The sequence below is a fragment of the Danio aesculapii genome, chromosome 6 (genome assembly GCF_903798145.1).
Source record: "Danio aesculapii chromosome 6, fDanAes4.1, whole genome shotgun sequence".
Taxonomy (NCBI): Eukaryota; Metazoa; Chordata; class Actinopteri; order Cypriniformes; family Danionidae; genus Danio; species Danio aesculapii.
The window spans coordinates 19,966,129-19,984,261 of NC_079440.1; the positions used below are offsets into that span (position 1 = coordinate 19,966,129).

Consider the following 18,133-nt stretch of genomic DNA (forward strand, 5'->3'; position numbering starts at 1 on the left):
GCTACAGCATGAACTTTACATGATATACAGGCCTGTAACTGTTATTGTCTGCCTGGCAGCTCCTGCTGAGTCATTGCTGATAATCACCAGACCAATGCAGGATGTGAAGGTCAAGGCAGGAGAGACAGCCTTGCTTGAATGTTTCATTGCTGGGTCACAGGCTGTGGATGTTGATTGGCTAGCCAATGGGAAGTTGATACAGCCAGCACTGTTTGATTGCAAGATGCAGTTTGATGGACACCGATGTCGTCTTCTGTTCAAATCGGCACATGAAAATGACAGTGGAAGCTATACTTGCAAACTTAACACAGCAAAAGGTAGGAGTCAGCACAGCAGTAAAAAAGTAAAGTGAGCTGTGTCTGACATAATTTGTGTATCAAGATTAAGTTATGTAAACATTGTTTGCAAGAAATAGTTTTTATTTCCAATATGTCTGATTAATATTTACTGTGCATCTTGTTCCTGCTTGTATGGTACAGAAGAGCTCATTTGCACAGCTAATCTTCTGGTGATTCCATCTAAGGAGCCACTCTTTACAAGGAAACTAGAAGTACTAGAGGCGATTGAGGGCCGCTCTGCACAATTTGATTGCAAAGTCAGTGGATGTCCTGCTCCTGAAGTCACCTGGACTCACTGTGGTAAATAAATAATGAATAAATAAATAAATAAATAAATAAAAAAATAAATAAATAAATAAATAAAATCTATTATTTAAGAAATAAGTAAAATCAATAACGTTTAAGGGTAATTTTTCTGCATACCTATTTTGTGTCTTAGAAAAACCTCTGGTGGAAAGTGATAATATTCACATTCTTAATGTGAATGGGCATCACTCTCTGCTAATCACTCATGTTAACAAGGAGAGTGAGGGACTTTACACAGCAATTGCTCAAAATGTTCATGGAAAAGCAGCGAGCTCAGCTGAACTCTACGTACAAGAACCACGACCGGCCATTTCTACACACATGTAAGAAGACAAGCCCTTGTATTAATGTCGAGTTCATTAAACATTGTTTGTCTTTAACTCGTTTCTTTCTATTTGTACTTTTCAGGTCAAGGTTAGAGAAGATGCCATCAATCCCCGAGGAACCTGAGGTCTCTGAGGGAGAGGTGGAACGCAGGACAATGCCAGACTTTATAAAACCTCTCAGTGACCTGGAGGTGATAGAAGGGAAAGAAGCAGTTTTGATGTGCCGGGTGACGGGTCTGCCATACCCCAAAATCACCTGGTACCACAATGGCAAGAAGATGGAGAGCACTAATGACAGAAAAATGACACAATGTAAGTCCACAAAAATATTTTCAGAAGCATTTTAAAGGGTGCTTGCAGATCTTCTTTACTCTAAAGGTGTGGTCTCATTAACACTTTAAATCTCAGCCCAACTATTATTAACTGTAAATTCCTGAATGGAAAAGGTTTGTTGGTTGAACACATCAAATATTACTAAATCGGTTGTGTTATCTGTTAGAGCGTGAGTGCGTCTCTCACATGGTCTCACATGTTTCCATGGTTTCAAAGCTCCCTCTAAAATTAGCCCCTTCTCATGAGTTGTATAATCAATGTCACTCCGCTTGGTGCTGGCATTGCACAGCAGCGGAGTTTCTTGACTATTAGGCCAGAATGAGATAGTTCCTAGCAATATTAATTTTCCATCAGTTTTATTACATAATGTAAATACAGAAGATTCAAGTATTACATTGGAAAATTATCAAAACTCTTTTTTTTTTTTTTTTTTTTTACGAAATACTAGTGGCCAAATTTGATTCAATTTATTATGCTAAGCTAAGCTAAAAGTGACCCAGACACAACAAGAAATTGGCTAAATGGATTCAAAAATGGTTTAAGTCAACTGTTTCTTTCTAAGAGACTTGAAAAAAAACTGCATTTAAAAAAACAAAACAAAACAAAAGGTGTATTTCTTGAAAGGTTTGGGATGATAAAGTTGAAAAGAGATACAGCTGTGGATACTTGGACATGCACACATCAATATAGCATGCGTTTTGTGACACAGTACAACAATAACACATTTATAAGGTAGGTGTACATAAATATGTAAATATTTCTTGTTAACCAGAACTGTATCCCCTCTAGCAACAACTCCTTGGGGCTGATTATACTATGGACATTGTCACCATCTAATGGCAGAACAATATAGTGTAAATTGACAATCGCTACAAACATGCAGCATTTTGCAATACAAAACCCTTTTGTTAAATAATAATTTACAATTATATTAATTATATTCTATAATAATTTATACCAAATTCCATTTATTAAAAAAAAACATTTAAGAAACAACAATATAAAGATGCTAAGTAAATCAATCAAAACACCAATTGTCAATTTTCATATATATATATATATATATATATATATATATATATATATATATATATATATATATATATATATATATATATATATATATATATAAAGGATGGTCTCAGTAGGGTTAGCGGTTAGCTCAGTGGTTAGCACTGTCACCATGTAAATCCATGTGAGATACTTGCATGTACTGCTTAAATTTGCACCCATCTAACTGCTGATTGTGTGCAGCAGGCAATATAATCACACTTTAGGATTTCTTGGGATTCGTGAGATTTGTGTAACTCACATTTTCTGTCTTGTAAATACATGTTGTCTTCAATCATAAGCTACCAAGTATCTCTTTTAGACAGGGATGTTCACAGTCTGGTCATTCAATCTGTTTGCCATGACCACAGTGGTGTGTATAAATGTGTAATCTCCAACAAGGTGGGGAAGGCTGCCTGCTATGCTCATTTATATGTTGCAGGTAAGATGGAACCTTTTATCATATTTGGTAATGTTGTATCCAATGCATGTGCTTTATTCACATTATACCTTTTGACAGTTAGCCTTCCCGAGCCACCTGATGGTCCTCCAGTTATTGAGTCTGTAACTGGGAAAATGATCTCATTGAGTTGGAAAAACCCCAAAAAACTGGACCCATCCATAGGTAAAGTTTTCTTTGTCTTTCAGCTGCCCGTACATTTTATGTCCTGATATTTCTATTAGATTTTCAGGAATTGACATTTTGGGATAAGTTGCCATTTCACCATCAAACCTTTGTTGTTTTATTTGTATTTTTAGTCATGATTAATTGCATTAATATATTGTTACACTTTGAAATAGGCATGTACAAATATACAGTAGATTAATTTATGTCAATGGCACATGTACAAATTGCTTATTACACACACAGGGATCAGCAGCAGAAATATCTTTAAATATGGAAATTTAAAGGATTAAAATATTAATATTGTCTACATAAAAAATAAAAAGGCAACCCCCTCTCATGCCTTCTTCACCTCAGGGGTTTAATCCTTTATTTAATCTGGCTCATTCAGTAGATAGTCTGCATGTGCACAAGGTTATCTGTTTCCTCGCTAGTTACTTTAAGTGTTTTTCCATTCATAAAGTTGGTCATGAAAATAGTGAATACACTATGATGTGACTGCAACTCACTCTCAAATGGAATGATAAATAAAATTGGCTGAAGTGTGTGTGAATAAGGATATTTTTCAGTGCTGGGTTGCGACTAGAAGGGCATACCCCACATAAAACATATGCTAGAATAACTGGTGGTCTGTTCCGCTGTGACAACCCTCGTAATTCAGGTACTAAGACAAAGAATAGTGAGTGTGTGATATTATTATATATAGTTGGCCATATTAATTTAATCCCTTCCTCAGCCATCTTTATAAGAATCTTTTTTTTTAATTAGTCTACTGCTTAGATTGTTAGCATCTCCTTTGTTAATTTCAGATCCCGCTTCACTGATGTATATTGTTCAACAGCAAGTTCTGGGGTCCACCCAGTGGACAACCATTGCCTCCACCCTCACAGACACCTCTTATACAGTCACCTCACTGTCTAAAGGAGTATGCTATTCCTTCAGAGTCCTTAGTACGACTGGAAAAACACTGAGCAAACCTTCACAACCAACTGACCTGGTCCAGCTCGTTGACAGAGGTAAAGATTTGTGTAAAAAAATTATATATGTTATATTTTGATGAAACATCTTTTGCTATACAGCAGTACTAATAAAGGCATTTCTCATAGATATAGCTTTACTATTTTTGGATTATTTTAGTGAGAATGCAACTTGCTTGTGAAATGCTGTATTTTTTTCCCTACATCACAGGACAGTATTTTCGCAAAGCTCCAGTCATCCTTGATAAGCCTGATATTGTGTATGCAGTTGAGAACCAGCCTGTAACCATTACAATAACCATTAATCATGTTCAAGCAACATGTACATGGAAAAGGTTAGTGTTAAAACAAGCCAGACATTGAAAGTGCAATATAAATTGTAAACATTAAGGATATGAACACTTGTTTAACAGAAGGGGTGTGGTGCTTGTCAACAAGCTTGGTGCGTTAGAGATGACTACCCCTGATGATGACCAGCATGCTCTTCACATCGCCAAAGTGAAAAGCACAGATGTAGGCCAACTCATTTTTATGGCAAACAACCAGTATGGCAGCGACCTCTGCACTCTGCAGTTGGTCATAGCAGGTGAAGGCCTTTTCTTGTTTCTTCTCTTTCTTTTCTTCTTCTTCTTGTTATTATTAGCAGACCAGTTGCGAAAAAAAAGTATATTTAGCAAACAGACATCTTAACTATTTATTGTGCAATCTGTATGTCACTTTTTAAGATTTTTTTTAAATAATAAGTGCTATACCTTAAAAATGTTTCCTGTTATATTTCAGAATAGGAGTAAAAAAAAAACTAGGTCAAAGTTGCACTGATTCAGCAAAGAATATGACTATGACAATTAAACAGCATTATTTCCTCAATAGTATCAACTAATACAAAAATGAGGTTTTAATTAGTACTGCTGATTATGTATTTAAATATGAAATATGTATTTGTGATTTATATGTAAGATTTATCAAGGGATCACATTTAAAGTAAAAGTGGCAAACTGTTTATTATTCATTTACTTTATTTGCTAAACTATATATTATATAACATGTTAAACCATCTAAAACAAACACAGGTGAAAGCCTTAATCACAGGTTAATATTTTATTTTTAATAAATTAATTAATTTATTTATTAATTTATTTATTTATTTATTTTTACAATTATTAGTAATTTAAAAAATTGTCAGCACATTCAATCATTCAGTATTCAATTCAATTCAATTCACCTTTATTTGTATAGCGCTTATACAATGTAGATTGTGTCAAAGCAGCTTCACATAAAAGGTCATAATAAATTGGAACAGTGTAGTTCAGTTTTTAGTGTTTAAATTCAGTTCAGCTTAGCTCAGTTCAGTGTGGTTTAATAATCACTACTGAGAGTCCAAATACTGAAGAGCAAATCCAACGATGCGCAGCTCTACAGACCCTGAACCATGCAAGCCAGTGGCGACAGCGAAGAGGGAAAAAAAACTTCACTAATTGGCGAAAGTAAAGAAAAAAACCTTGAGAGAAACCAGACTCAGTTGGGCACGACCATTTTAATTTCTCCGCTGGCCAAACGTCTTGTGCAGAGCTGCAGTCTCAGCGGCGGAGGCTGGAAGCTGGCTTCAGCGAAGACTCGTCTGTCTCTGGAGCGTCACAGGAATCAGTCTCATGTTCCACTCCTCCATGACCACCACAGTAGCTGCTCAGGATGCGGCCTGGTCCAGGATATGGAAACCTTGGGATCATCTCGTCATTGGTCTTGGATCAAATCAGTGACTCTGCATAGTCTGAGGGCCTCGGGAAGAGTATCCCCAGGTGGAAATGGAGAATTAGCGTAGCTGCTGTTCATAGTGTATATAAACAAGATGCAGAACCTGTGTGGGAACGCACTAAGCGGTGCATTGAGTGTATGCTTTAGTAAACAGATAGGTCTTTAATCTAGTTTTGAATTGGGAGAGTGTGTTTGAGCCTCGGACGTTATCAGGAAGGCTATTCCAGAGTTTAGGAGCTATAACTGAGAAGGCTCGACCTACTTTACTTGACTTAGCTATTCTGGGTACTACCAGAAGCCCTGAGTTTGGAGATCTTAAAGAGCGAGTTGGATTGTAGCGAGACAGAAGATTGGTTAGATAAACAGAAGCTAGATTATTTAAAGCTTTGTAGATAAGAAGCAATATTTTAAATTCAATACGAAACTTAACAGGCAGCCAGTGTAAAGAGGATAAAGTTGAGGTGATGTGATCAAATTTTCTAGACCTTGTAAGAACTCTGGCAGCTGCATTTTGTACTAATTGAGGTTTGTTAATAGAGGATGCTGGGCAGCCAGCAAACAGTGCATTACAGTAGTCCAGCCTAGAAGTCATAAAAGCATGGACTAGCTTTTCTGCATCTGAGATGGATAGCATACTACGTAACTTAGCAATATTTCTCAGATGAAAGAAAGCAGTTTTTGTGACATGGGATATATGATTTTTAAAAGTTAAATTGCTGTCTAATATGACACCCAGATCTTTTATAGTAGAGCTAACGCTAACTTTGTATCCCTTGTATCTATTCAACATTCAGATTTTGCTATTGGAAAAAATGCAGAACGATACAAAGTTTTCATTTAACTCACCAAACATTATTTCTTTTTATTTACATAAAATAAGTATATTCTAGTTATACAAAAGAATGCAAACATCAATGCTTTTTTTTGCCTGATGACAGTGCCACGTGATATAAATATATTGTAAAATAACTGTATGACTATAATCATTTATTTCTAGAGGCAGCTGTTCCTTACTCTGCATCATTTATATTGAGTTTTCTTTTTTATTAAATGTGCTTAAGGGGAGTAATATTTGGTTTTAAGTTTTTCTGTTGGTCATTTCAGTGCCCCCTACATTTGAAACCATCATGGAGGACTTGGATGTGTGTGTTGGGGAAACATGTCATTTTGCTGTGGTTGTAGATGGAAAACCCGACCCTGATATCCTCTGGTATAAGGTCAGTTTTCACTGACACACTGATTTTGTTAATGTCTGATTTAAATATTATCATGTTACTGTAATTGACCCTATAAAAGACCTTTTCCCCACTGTTATGTCCAACAACTTTTCACCAGCCATTATGATCCCTATCAATAATTTCTGTGAAACTCAAAAAATGTCTGCAAAATGCATTCAGATGAGTTTAGATGTTAAACATGAAGTAAACAGAATAAAGAATTGTTGCCTAAGGGCCCAGGGTAAAACTGAAGTACCACATTATTAAGTGAATAAAACTATGTGTAACAGGTTGATCCAAATTATTAATAATGTCTAATTTATTCAGAGTTTTCAGAATCAGAATCAGAAAGAGCTTTATTGCCAGGTATGTTCACACATACGAGGAATTTGTTTTCGTGACAGAGCTTCTACAGTGCAACAGAATAACAGAGACAGGACAAAAAAACCGATAATAAATATATAAAAAAAAAATAGAAGTAGTGAGTGCAAATATACAAATTGACAAGTGTATGTTCGTGTTCATTATTATATACAACGTTATATGTGCAGCTGTTATGTGCAAATTGGCATGTAAGTATGTGGTCAAATAAGTGTATATGTGTATAAAAGTGTATGGCAAGTAGTGATGTTGGTTCCACAATAATTATCATCAAGTGTTCATGAGATGGATAGCCTGAGGGAAGAAACTGTTTCTGTGCAGGCTGTTCTGGTGCGCAGTGCTCTGTAGCGTCGACCAGAAGGTAAAAGTTCAAAGAGGCAGTGTGCTGGGTGTGAGGGGTCCAGAGTGATTTTGGCAGCCCTTCTGCTTGCTCTGGATAAGTACAGTTCTTGGGGAGTAGGAAGGGTTGTACCAGTGATTCGCTCAGCAGTCCGAACTATTCGACGTAGTCTTTGGAGGTCGTATTTAGTAGCTGAGCTAAATCAGACAGTTATTGATGTGCAGATGACTGATTCAATGATGGAGGTGTAGAACTGTTTCAGCAGCTCCTTTGGGAGGTAAAACTTCCTCAGCTGACGAAGAAAGTACAGCCTCTGTTGAGCTTTTTTGACAATGGAGTCAATGTAAGTGTCCCACTTCAGGTCCTGAGAGATGGTGGTGCCCAGGAACCTGAATGACTCCACTGCTGCCACAATGCTGTCCATGATGCTCAGTGGGGGGAGAGCAGGGGGGTCTCTCCTGAAGTCCACTATCATCTCTACTGTTTTGAGCGTGTTGAGCTCCAGGTTGTTGTGACTGCACCAGACAGCCAACTCCTTAACCTCCTGTCTGTAAGCAGACTCGTCACTGTCCTGAATGAGGCCGATAAGTATGGTGTCGTCTGCAAACTTCAAGAGCTTCACAGAGGAGTCTTTTGAAGTGCAGTCATTCCTGTACAGGGAGAAGAGCAGTGGGGAGAGGACACACCCCTGGGGGGCACCAGTGCTGATTGTGCAGATACTAGATGAGAATTTTCCCAGCTTCACCAGCTGCTGCCTGTCCATTAGGAAGCTGTTGATCCACTGACAGACAGAGGTGGGCACAGAGAGCTGAGTTAATTTGGGCAGGAGAAGTTTTGGGATGATAGTGTTAAATGCCGAGCTGAAGTCAACAAACAAGATCCTCACATAGGTCCCTGGTCTGTCTATGTGTTGCAGAACATAATGCAGTCCCATATTTACTGCATCATACACAGACCTGTTTGCTCTGTATGCAAACTGAAGAGAGTCCAGTGAGGCTTCAGTGATGTCCTTCAGGTGGGCCAGCATCAGTTTTTCAAAAGACTTCATGACCACAGATGTTAGTGCCACCGGTCTGTAGTCATGTAAGTCCTGTAAGTTTGGGTTTCTTTGGGATGGGGATGATGGGGGAGCGTTTGAGGCAGGAGGGCACTTCACACAGCTCCAGTGATCTGTTGAAGATCAGGGTGAAGATGGAGGCCAGTTGGTCAGCACAGGATTTTAAACAGGCTGGTGTTATAAAATCTGGGCCTGGTGCTTTTTTCCTCTTCTATTTCTAGATTAAAAGAAGACATCCACTCTAAATGTCACTTTAGTGTGTGGTCACTTGAATTTCTGGATACCAGACCAAAGAGCTTAAAATGTTATTGTTGAAATGAACAGTAGAGGCAGAAAAACATCAACAACATTTATTTATTTTCAAACAAATTATGATTAAAGTTTGTTGTTATTGCTGTTTTTGTTGGCTTTGTACTTGTGATACATTTGTACTCGGGTGTGAGTTCTGTGAAACTCTATTTAAAAAGCTCATAGACAGGGTGTAAATGCTGTGACTGGTTCGAGAAATGTGGTGTTACCTTTCTGTTAGGGTTAGAGTTAGGTATAGTTGATATGTATGACAAACAATGACCTCTTTTGAGTGATTTTTATGTGCAACGTATTTCAGGTTTCGCATAAATGTAGATAGAGTCATGTATTCCCAGTTGAGCCTGAGTTGTTTCAGTTACACTGACGATCATTCAAACTGTTAGCATCTGCATTTAATTATTTAAAATGTTATACATTCATATTCACAATACCAACAACACATTATGGTTTTGTCCAAAAAAATAAAAAAGTTCTGAAATACATTTTTAATCACAACTGTAGGCATGAATTTTGGAAATGGTTCAGCCCATCTTATGCCACAGCCATATCACCCTGCAGCCCAAGACTGGTTACTCACTTAAGTTAAGCAGGGTTGAGCCTGGTCAATACCTGGGTGACCAATGGGAAAACTAGGTTCCTGTTGGAGGTGGTGTTAGTGAGGCCAGCAGGGGGTGCTCAACCTGTGATCTATGTGAGTCCTAATGCCCCACTAAAGTAAAGGGGACACCTTGGTCCTTATCACACACATTTTGTGTGATTTGTTGCTATTTTCAGATCAGCGATATTTTCACGTTTTGGGCCACTTTTAAAAAAGCAAATCCATTTGCACCACTTTGTGGATTCATGGGTGTACCATGACAGAAAGTCATAAAGAAAGTGTGTTAAGGCCCATTGTTGGCGTGTTGCTATTTTGAGAAACTAAAATAGACCACGCCATTGATCAAGTTAAAGCACAAAAGTAAACATTGACCAAGTAAAAGCACCGAGCGCATTAGTTATGCAGGTTTATATTTGTTTTAATAAAATCAAGTTTAGATTTGTCCACCTGTCGGGTTTTGGAGACGTGTGTCACGATTCTTAGACAGAGGATCCAAAAGCAAGTTTTTAATAATAAACAAAAGGAAGAAAGTCTCAAAGGATACCACAGGAATTCTGGTGACAAGAAAGCACAAAACAAAAGAAAGCCACAGGTCACCACGAAGACATCAACGGACAGCGAGGGAATCTGGGGAACAATAGACAGGAACAAGGACAAACAACGGACTGATAACCAGCAGGAACCACAGGCTGAAAATATATAGTCAGCAAACACTAAGTACTGGAATCCTCGTTCCCTCCGTCTAGAGTCCAGAATGCGCTTAACCGAATAAGCCGTCTCCCCATCTACGAGATGCGGTGGGGGGGGGGGGAACCGGAGTAGGCGGATTTATGGCCGTATGAAAAACGGGCTTCAATTTAGAAACATGAAATACAGGATGAATTCTCTTGTACACTGGAGGAAGTTTGAGGCGGACTGCCAACTGCCGTAATTCCTCTGGCACAAATAAATGACTTGGTGGGCATCCAGGCGGAGGCGTTACCCCTTCTAAGGCCATGTGGACCCTCGACTCGATCTCCCAGGTGACAGCAGAGATAATAAGTCTGTGTGGCACGATGGATTCAGGAGGTGATGCATGCTCGGAGTGATCAAAAATTCGAGACAGTGTTTCAGGCTTAACATTCTTAGAACCTGGTCGGTACGAGATGGAAAAATCGAAATGTCCGAAAAATAATGCCCACCTTGCCTGCCTAGAGTTCAATCTTTTGGCAGATTGGATATACTCCAGATTTTTATGATCGGTCCAAACAATAAAGGGAACCCCCGAACCCTGTAGCCAATGACGCCACTCTTCCAACGCAAGCTTGACAGCCAGCAGCTCTCTATTACCAGTATCATAATTTCATTCTGCATTGTTTAGACGATGTGAAAAATATGCGCAGGGATGCATCTTGCCGTCCGAGGAAGAGCGCTGGGACAGGATAGTACCGACCCCCACCTCTGATGCGTCAACCTCCACCACGAACTGCCGTGATGGATCAGGGGCAATGAGAATGGGGGCTGAAACAAAGCAGCTTTTCAGTCGGTCTAACGCAACTTGTGCGCATTGGACCACCTGAACGGAGTCTTGGGGAAGGTTAAGGCAGTCAGAGGCGCGGCGAGCTGGCTGAAGTTGCGAATAAAACGCCAGTAAAAATTGGCAAAACCAAGAAACCTCTGCAGAGCCTTGCTGGAGTCTGGGGTTGGCCAATTTACCACAGCCTGAACTTTCTCTGGATCAATGCGCATCCCCTCGACTGACACGATATGTCCCACAAAAGGAACAGACTGTGCATGAAATACGCATTTCTCCGCCTTGACATAAAGCCCATTCTCTAGCAGCCTCTGAAGCACTCGCCTGACATGTTGAATATTCAATTCAATTCAATTCAATTCAATTCAATTCACCTTTATTTGTATAGCGCTTATACAATGTAGATTGTGTCAAAGCAGCTTCACATAAAAGGTCACAGTAAATAGGAACAGTGTAGTTCAGTTTGTAGTGTTTAAGTTCAGTTCAGTTTAGCTCAGTTCAGTGTGGTTTAATAATCACTACTGAGAGTCCAAATATTGAAGGGCAAATCCAACGATGCGCAGCTCTACAGATCCCGAACCATGCAACCCAGTGGCGACAGCGGAGAGGGAAAAAAAACTTCACTAAAGGCGGAAGTGAAGAAAAAAAACCTTGAGAGAAACCAGGCTCAGTTGGGCATGACCATTTTAATTTCTCCGCTGGCCAAACGTCTTGTGCAGAGCTGCAGTCTCAGTGGCGGAGGCTGGAAGCTGGCCTCAGCGAAGACTCGTCTGTCTCTGGAGCATCACAGGAATCAGTCTCATGTTCTCCACTCTTCCATGACCATCACAGTAGCTGCTCAGGATTCGGCCAGGTCCAGGATATAAAAAACCTTGGGATCATCTCGTCGTTGGTCTTGGATCGAATCAGTGACTCTGCATAGTCTGAGGGCCTCGGGAAGAGTATCCCCAGGTGGAAATGGAGAATAAAGAAAATAATTAGCGTAGCTGATGTTCACAGTGTATATCAACAAGATGCATAACCTGTGTGTTATGTGTATGCTTTACTGAACAGATAGGTCTTTAATCTAGTTTTGAATTGGGAGAGTGTGTCTGAGCCTCGGACGTTATCAGGAAGGCTATTCCAAAGTTTAGGAGCTATAAATGAGAAGGCTTGACCTCCTTTACTCGACTTTGCTATTCTAGGTACTACCAGAAGTCCTGAGTTTTGAGACCTTAAAGAGCGAGTTGGATTGTAGCGAGACAGAAGATTGGTTAGATAAACAGAAGCTAGATTATTTAAAGCTTTATATGTAAGAAGCAATATTTTAAATTCAATACGAAACTTAACAGGCAGCCAGTGTAAGGAGGATAAAATTGGGGTGATGTGATCAAATTTTCTAGACCTGGTAAGAACTCTGGCAGCTGCATTTTGTACTAATTGAAGTTTGTTTATAGAGGATGCTGGGCAGCCAGCAAACAGTGCATTACAGTAGTCCAGCCTAGAAGTCAAAAAAGCATGGACTAGCTTTTCTGCATCTGCATCTGAATATGTTCCTGGAGAGAATGGGAAAATATCAGTATGTCATCCAGGTAAACATAAATGACCTGATCTAGCATATCTCTCAACACATCATTCACGAGTGCTTGGAAGACTGCAGGGGCGTTAGACAGACCGAAAGGAAGAACGCAATACTCAAAGTGCCCCCTGGGTGTATTAAAAGCAGTCTTCCATTCATCGCCCTCTCGAATACGGACCAAATGGTAAGTGTTGCGGAGATCTAATTTTGTAAAAAAGGACGCCCCCTGCAGACGTTCAAAGGCAGAAGACATCAGCGGCAAAGGATATGTATTCTTCACTGTGATAGCGTTCAGCCCTCGGTAGTCTATACAAGGACGGAGGGAGCCATCTTTCTTTTTCACAAAAAAAAACCCACCCCTACTGGTGAAGAAGAAGGACGGATGATCTTAGCTGCTAGAGAATAAGAAATATATTTCTCCATGGCCTCCCTCTCTGGAGCGGAGAGCGAATAGAGTTTGCCTTTAGGCGGAGACATACCTGGCAATAACTCTATAGCACAGTCATAGGGACGATGTGGAGGAAGAGAAGCAGCTCGAGACTTACTGAACACTCTCTTCAGGTTGAGGTACTCACTGGGCACGTTTGACAGATCCATGTGTTCTTCCTGAAAAACAGAACGAGACACAGAAGAACAGGCAGACAACAGACACGTAGCATGACACCTCTCACTCCAAGAGATTATTGATTCCTGCCTCCAATTAATATGTGGATTGTGCATTACCAACCATGGGTGCCCAAGGACCACTGGAGTGAGAGGAGCTTCTGTTAAAAAAAATGAATAACTTCAGAGTGGTTACCAGAGGTGATCAATCTTATAGGACAAGTGGAATGAGTAATGGAAGGAAGAGAGAAACCATTGAGAGCATGAACAGATATGGGTTGGGAGAGAGAAATCACAGGAAGTCCAAGTCTTTGAACTAAATCAGAGTCAATAAAATTTCCCTCCGCACCAGAGTCAATAAGTGCTTTAGACATAAAATTCCCAGATGACCACTCCAACTTAACCTTCAAAAGTGTGGCTGCAAGAGAGGATTTGTCCAAAGATACCCCACCTGTCAGTAACCTCTTACCTACTGACGGGCTCTGGCTTTTACGGGACAATGAGCCGTGATGTGACCCGCACCAGCGCAGTACATACACTGGCCCTCGCTGCGGCATCTGCGCTTCTCCTCCAGCGACAGCCTAGAGCGGCCCATCTGCATGGGTTCAGGATCCGAGAGGGACGTGTCCACCAACCCCGGAAATACAGCGGCAGCTGGAAGAGGGGAATTCTCCAGAGCGTATGTGTGTCGCGTGTGTCTCTCCCAGAGCTGAAGACGAGAGTCCACGCGAATGGCTTGATCAATGAGCCCATCCAGGGTTTTAGGAAGATCCAAAGCAAAGATCTCGTCCTTTATACGATCTGCCAACCCGTGAAGAAAGACGTCCCACTGCGCCTGAGCGTTCCACTCACTTTCCGCCGCCAGGGTGCGGAACTCAATGGAGTAATCAGCAACACTCCGCTGCCCCTGTTGCAACTCCGTGAGCATACGGGCCGCCTCTCTGCCCGCTACGGCTCGATCGAAAACCTTCTTGAGTTCCTCTGAAAAGGCTTTAAATGAAGAACAACATGGGAGTTTCTTCTCCCACACAGCAGTTCCCCATAGCGCTGCTCTCCCGGTGAAAAGCGTGATGACAAACGGCACTTTCGATTCCTACGAGGAAAATGAGGAAGGCTGCAAGGAAAAGTACAGCGAGCACTTCGCTAAAAAGGCACGACACAACTCCGGTTCTCCGGAGTAGAAGCTTGCTCAGATACGGACACAACAGGTGGACTGATGTTTGCTGCAACAGGCTGTTGGACACCAGCAGTATGAAGATTCTGCAGCTGTGTGGTGAGTTCAGACACCTGTGTGACCAACGCTTGGATAGCGCGACTGGTGGTGATCATCTGTTCATCTTGCCTGTCCATGCGTGTGGTGGCTTGCAAGACAAACTCAGCCAGGCTGGGGATACTCGCTGGATCCATGTTCGATCAGTCCGTTCTGTCACGATTCTTAGACAGAGGATCCAAAAGCAAGTTTTTAATAATGAACAAAAGGAAGAAAGTCTCAAAGGATACCACAGGAATTCTGGTGACAAGAAAGCACAAAACAAAAGAGAGCCACAGGTCAACACGAAGACATCAACGGACAGTGAGGGAAACTGGGGAACAATAGACAGGAACAAGGACAAACAACGGACTGATAACCAGCAGTAACCACAGGCTGAAAATATATAGTCAGCAAACAAGGATCAGCTGGAGGATGATTAAGTCAGCTGATGAGTCAGCTGATAGAAAGCACGCCGCCCACACAAAAGGTAAACAAATAACACACCCTCGCACACGACAATACACAAGGCATGACACATAACATTCAGAAAGAACACACAAACCCATCAACCTTGACAACGTGTGCATCACCGCGTATGGCATAAGAATAGAACGTGTGTTTGGATATAACCACACTTTGTTATAATTGGTCATTTATTTGTTTGTTGGAAATTAGAACTGAATTTAGAAATAGTTTTGAAACAAATCTTTGTGCTTAACAAACTAAAATAATTATGTAGGTTAAATGGATGTCTTCAATGGAGTGCGTACAACACCGTTTCCTTATCCACGAAAGTAAAGGAGTAAAGTAAAAAGTAAAAGTAAAGTAAAAAGAAAGTAAAGAGACCGAATGGAGGAAACTTCTTTGTCATTGCGCAGATGTTCTGTTAAACTGTTTTCATGCCTGTGAAGCATTCAGTTCTTCCATTCAGCTTTTCCACTTACAACTGACTCTTAAAGGCTATGGGAGATGAGACTCTGATTGGTTTAATGCAAGTTATGTTCAAAACACATCCATAACTTATTAAGAGAATAAGCACAACCCTGTTAGACCATGCGCTGTGGCGCAAACCGTATATTTCCATCCTTAAAATAGCAAAAGTTTATTCAAAAACACCCTTAATGCTTTTGCGCCATGTGCTACAGACTTTGCGCCTAGATTGTTAAAACAGCACTGTTTTTTGAATGATGAGGTTTTAAAAAAATCCCATGGCACTTGTCTTGTCTTGTCTTGGCCAAATTCACTCCATTGGCCCTTACCCATCATGGCCTCCCAATCATCCCCATCCACAGAATTGGCTCTATCACTGTCTCTCCACTCCACCTATAGCTGGTGTGTGGTGAGCGCACTGGCACCGTTGTCCTGTGGCTGCAGTCACATCATCTAGATGGATGCTGCACACTGGTGGTGGTGTGGAAAGATACCCGTCATGATTGTAAAGTGCTTTGGGTGTATGGCCATACACAATAAATGCACTATATAAATACACATTACATTACATCTTGGTAACTACTGTCTGTATGGAGAGCCATGTGAGAAACTATTCAGAAATGTAATGTTTTTCTTAAATAAAATGTGAAAACACAGTATTAAATTCATATTAAAATCCATGCTAAATCTGTCACTCATTTGCACTGTTTGACTTTCAGGATGGTGTTCTTCTTGCAGAGAGCAGTCATTTTACATTTGTGTACGATGACAGAGAGTGCTCGCTTGTGGTTCTCAATGCTCAGCCTGAGGATGTAGGGGTCTACACTTGCACTGCTAAGAACTTGGCTGGGTCAGTGTCCTGTAAGGCAGAGCTTACGGTCCATACAGGTAATTTAAACAAACTCATTATTACTTATATGGTTTAGCCAAGAGTAGTATTAAAAAACTCAGTAAAACAAGTTTACTTTATATGCTGTGTAATGTGTGTGTTTACACTTACTATCATAGCCCAAACTGTGGAGGAAGAGGAAGAGCAAATGGAAGATGAAGCCACAATTCTTCGAAGGATGCGTATGCTGACTGATTACTATGATATACACAAAGAGATTGGCAGGTCAGATACCGATTCTTCGAGCACTTTTGTTTATTGATTGTATTTTAATCTGACAGGTCTGTAATGTCTTTGTTCACAGAGGGGCTTTTTCATATGTCAAGCGAGTGAAACACAAAAAAGACCAATCATTTGCAGCAAAATTTATTTCAGTGCGGGCAAAGAAAAAGACTTGTGCATTGAGAGAATTGGCACTTCTGGCAGAGTTAGACCATGAGAGGATTGTCCACTTCCATGATGCTTTTGAGAAGAGGCGTGTAGTGATCATTCTTACTGAACTGTATCCTTAAACCAGCATATATTCTTTGTAAATGCTCATTCTTTCTAAATGTCTTTTTAATAAAATAAAATGTTTGCTGCCATAATTTCCTTAAATGATTACAAAGCTGCCATGAAGAGCTATTGGAAAGAATAACAAAAAGAACAACAATCTTGGAATCTGAGGTTGGTGTTTAAACTGTGTATCAAGTTAGAATTCATTATTTCTGCGTGTTGTTTAAACAAAGTCAGTGATCTACAGGCTAATTAAAATAATTTACTTAATTGTATGTGCAGGTTCAGTCTATTATACGGCAGCTACTTGAGGGAATTGAGTATCTTCACCAGAATAACATAATTCACCTTGATTTAAAGGTCAGTCATGAACTAACTGATTTACAAAATCAATACAAATTACTGTTTTTGACATTTCAGAAACAAGTAATTAAAAAGTGTGTGTATTTCAGCCTGAAAACATCTTAATGGCAGACCAAAAAAGTGATCAAATTCGTATTTGTGATTTCGGTAATGCTCTGAAAGTCAAACCAAATGAAGAACTGTACTGCAAATATGGTACACCAGAATTTATTGCTCCAGAGATTGTAAACCAGTCCCCCATCTCTAAATCTACAGACATTTGGTAATAGAGCATACATTTAACTACCATTTTATAAATAGTGTTTCATTCTCTGTATTTTCTAAAACTATCTTTCTCTTCACAGGCCAGTTGGTGTCATAACTTATTTATGGTATGTTTATAATGTCCACTAGCACATTTAAATAAGTGCTAAATTTAAATGAATTTACCATGACTTTATAATGTGTTCAATTTACAGCCTTACTGGAGTCTCTCCATTTGCTGGGGAAAATGACCGTGACACTCTGCTGAACATCAGGAGCTATAATGTTGCATTTGAAGAAAGCATGTTCAAAGATCTTTGCAGAGAAGCAAAAGGATTCATTATTAAGGTTCTTGTTTCAAACAAATTGTAAGTGTTTATCGTGGCATATTCTTTGAGGTACTGACTGTCAATTCGATTGATTGTCATCGAGTCTTAAATTATGATCAAACATTTGTACAGGAGACCCGATGCCACTGAGTGTCTTCTTCATCCATGGTTCAAGGTACAATAAAATAAACATACAGGCTGTTTATAATGTTTAAAACAGTAACATATTCACAAATATTCACACACACTTAGCTCTACTTTACATTTACATTTACATTTAGTCATTTAGCAGACGCTTTTATCCAAAGCGACTTACAAATGAGGACAAGGAAGCAATTTACACAACTAT

General features: G+C 39.9%; 1 protein-coding gene across 3 annotated transcripts in view; it reads left to right on the plus strand.

The window, feature by feature from the left end:
• spega (striated muscle enriched protein kinase a) overlaps nucleotides 1–18,133 on the plus strand; it is a 67,551-nt gene that overhangs the window by 31,904 nt on the left and 17,514 nt on the right. For all 3 annotated transcript variants that reach the window (XM_056459742.1, XM_056459743.1, XM_056459744.1), the window contains 19 exons: nucleotides 60–317; nucleotides 480–638; nucleotides 778–967; nucleotides 1,053–1,282; nucleotides 2,676–2,795; nucleotides 2,874–2,978; nucleotides 3,788–3,994; nucleotides 4,167–4,290; nucleotides 4,369–4,541; nucleotides 6,812–6,924; nucleotides 16,185–16,353; nucleotides 16,474–16,579; nucleotides 16,659–16,856; nucleotides 16,963–17,020; nucleotides 17,132–17,209; nucleotides 17,302–17,474; nucleotides 17,557–17,583; nucleotides 17,671–17,823; nucleotides 17,917–17,959. In XM_056459742.1, coding sequence (XP_056315717.1) covers nucleotides 60–317; nucleotides 480–638; nucleotides 778–967; nucleotides 1,053–1,282; nucleotides 2,676–2,795; nucleotides 2,874–2,978; nucleotides 3,788–3,994; nucleotides 4,167–4,290; nucleotides 4,369–4,541; nucleotides 6,812–6,924; nucleotides 16,185–16,353; nucleotides 16,474–16,579; nucleotides 16,659–16,856; nucleotides 16,963–17,020; nucleotides 17,132–17,209; nucleotides 17,302–17,474; nucleotides 17,557–17,583; nucleotides 17,671–17,823; nucleotides 17,917–17,959 — 2,684 coding nt within the window. The remainder of the gene's footprint in view (nucleotides 1–59; nucleotides 318–479; nucleotides 639–777; nucleotides 968–1,052; nucleotides 1,283–2,675; nucleotides 2,796–2,873; nucleotides 2,979–3,787; nucleotides 3,995–4,166; nucleotides 4,291–4,368; nucleotides 4,542–6,811; nucleotides 6,925–16,184; nucleotides 16,354–16,473; nucleotides 16,580–16,658; nucleotides 16,857–16,962; nucleotides 17,021–17,131; nucleotides 17,210–17,301; nucleotides 17,475–17,556; nucleotides 17,584–17,670; nucleotides 17,824–17,916; nucleotides 17,960–18,133) is intronic.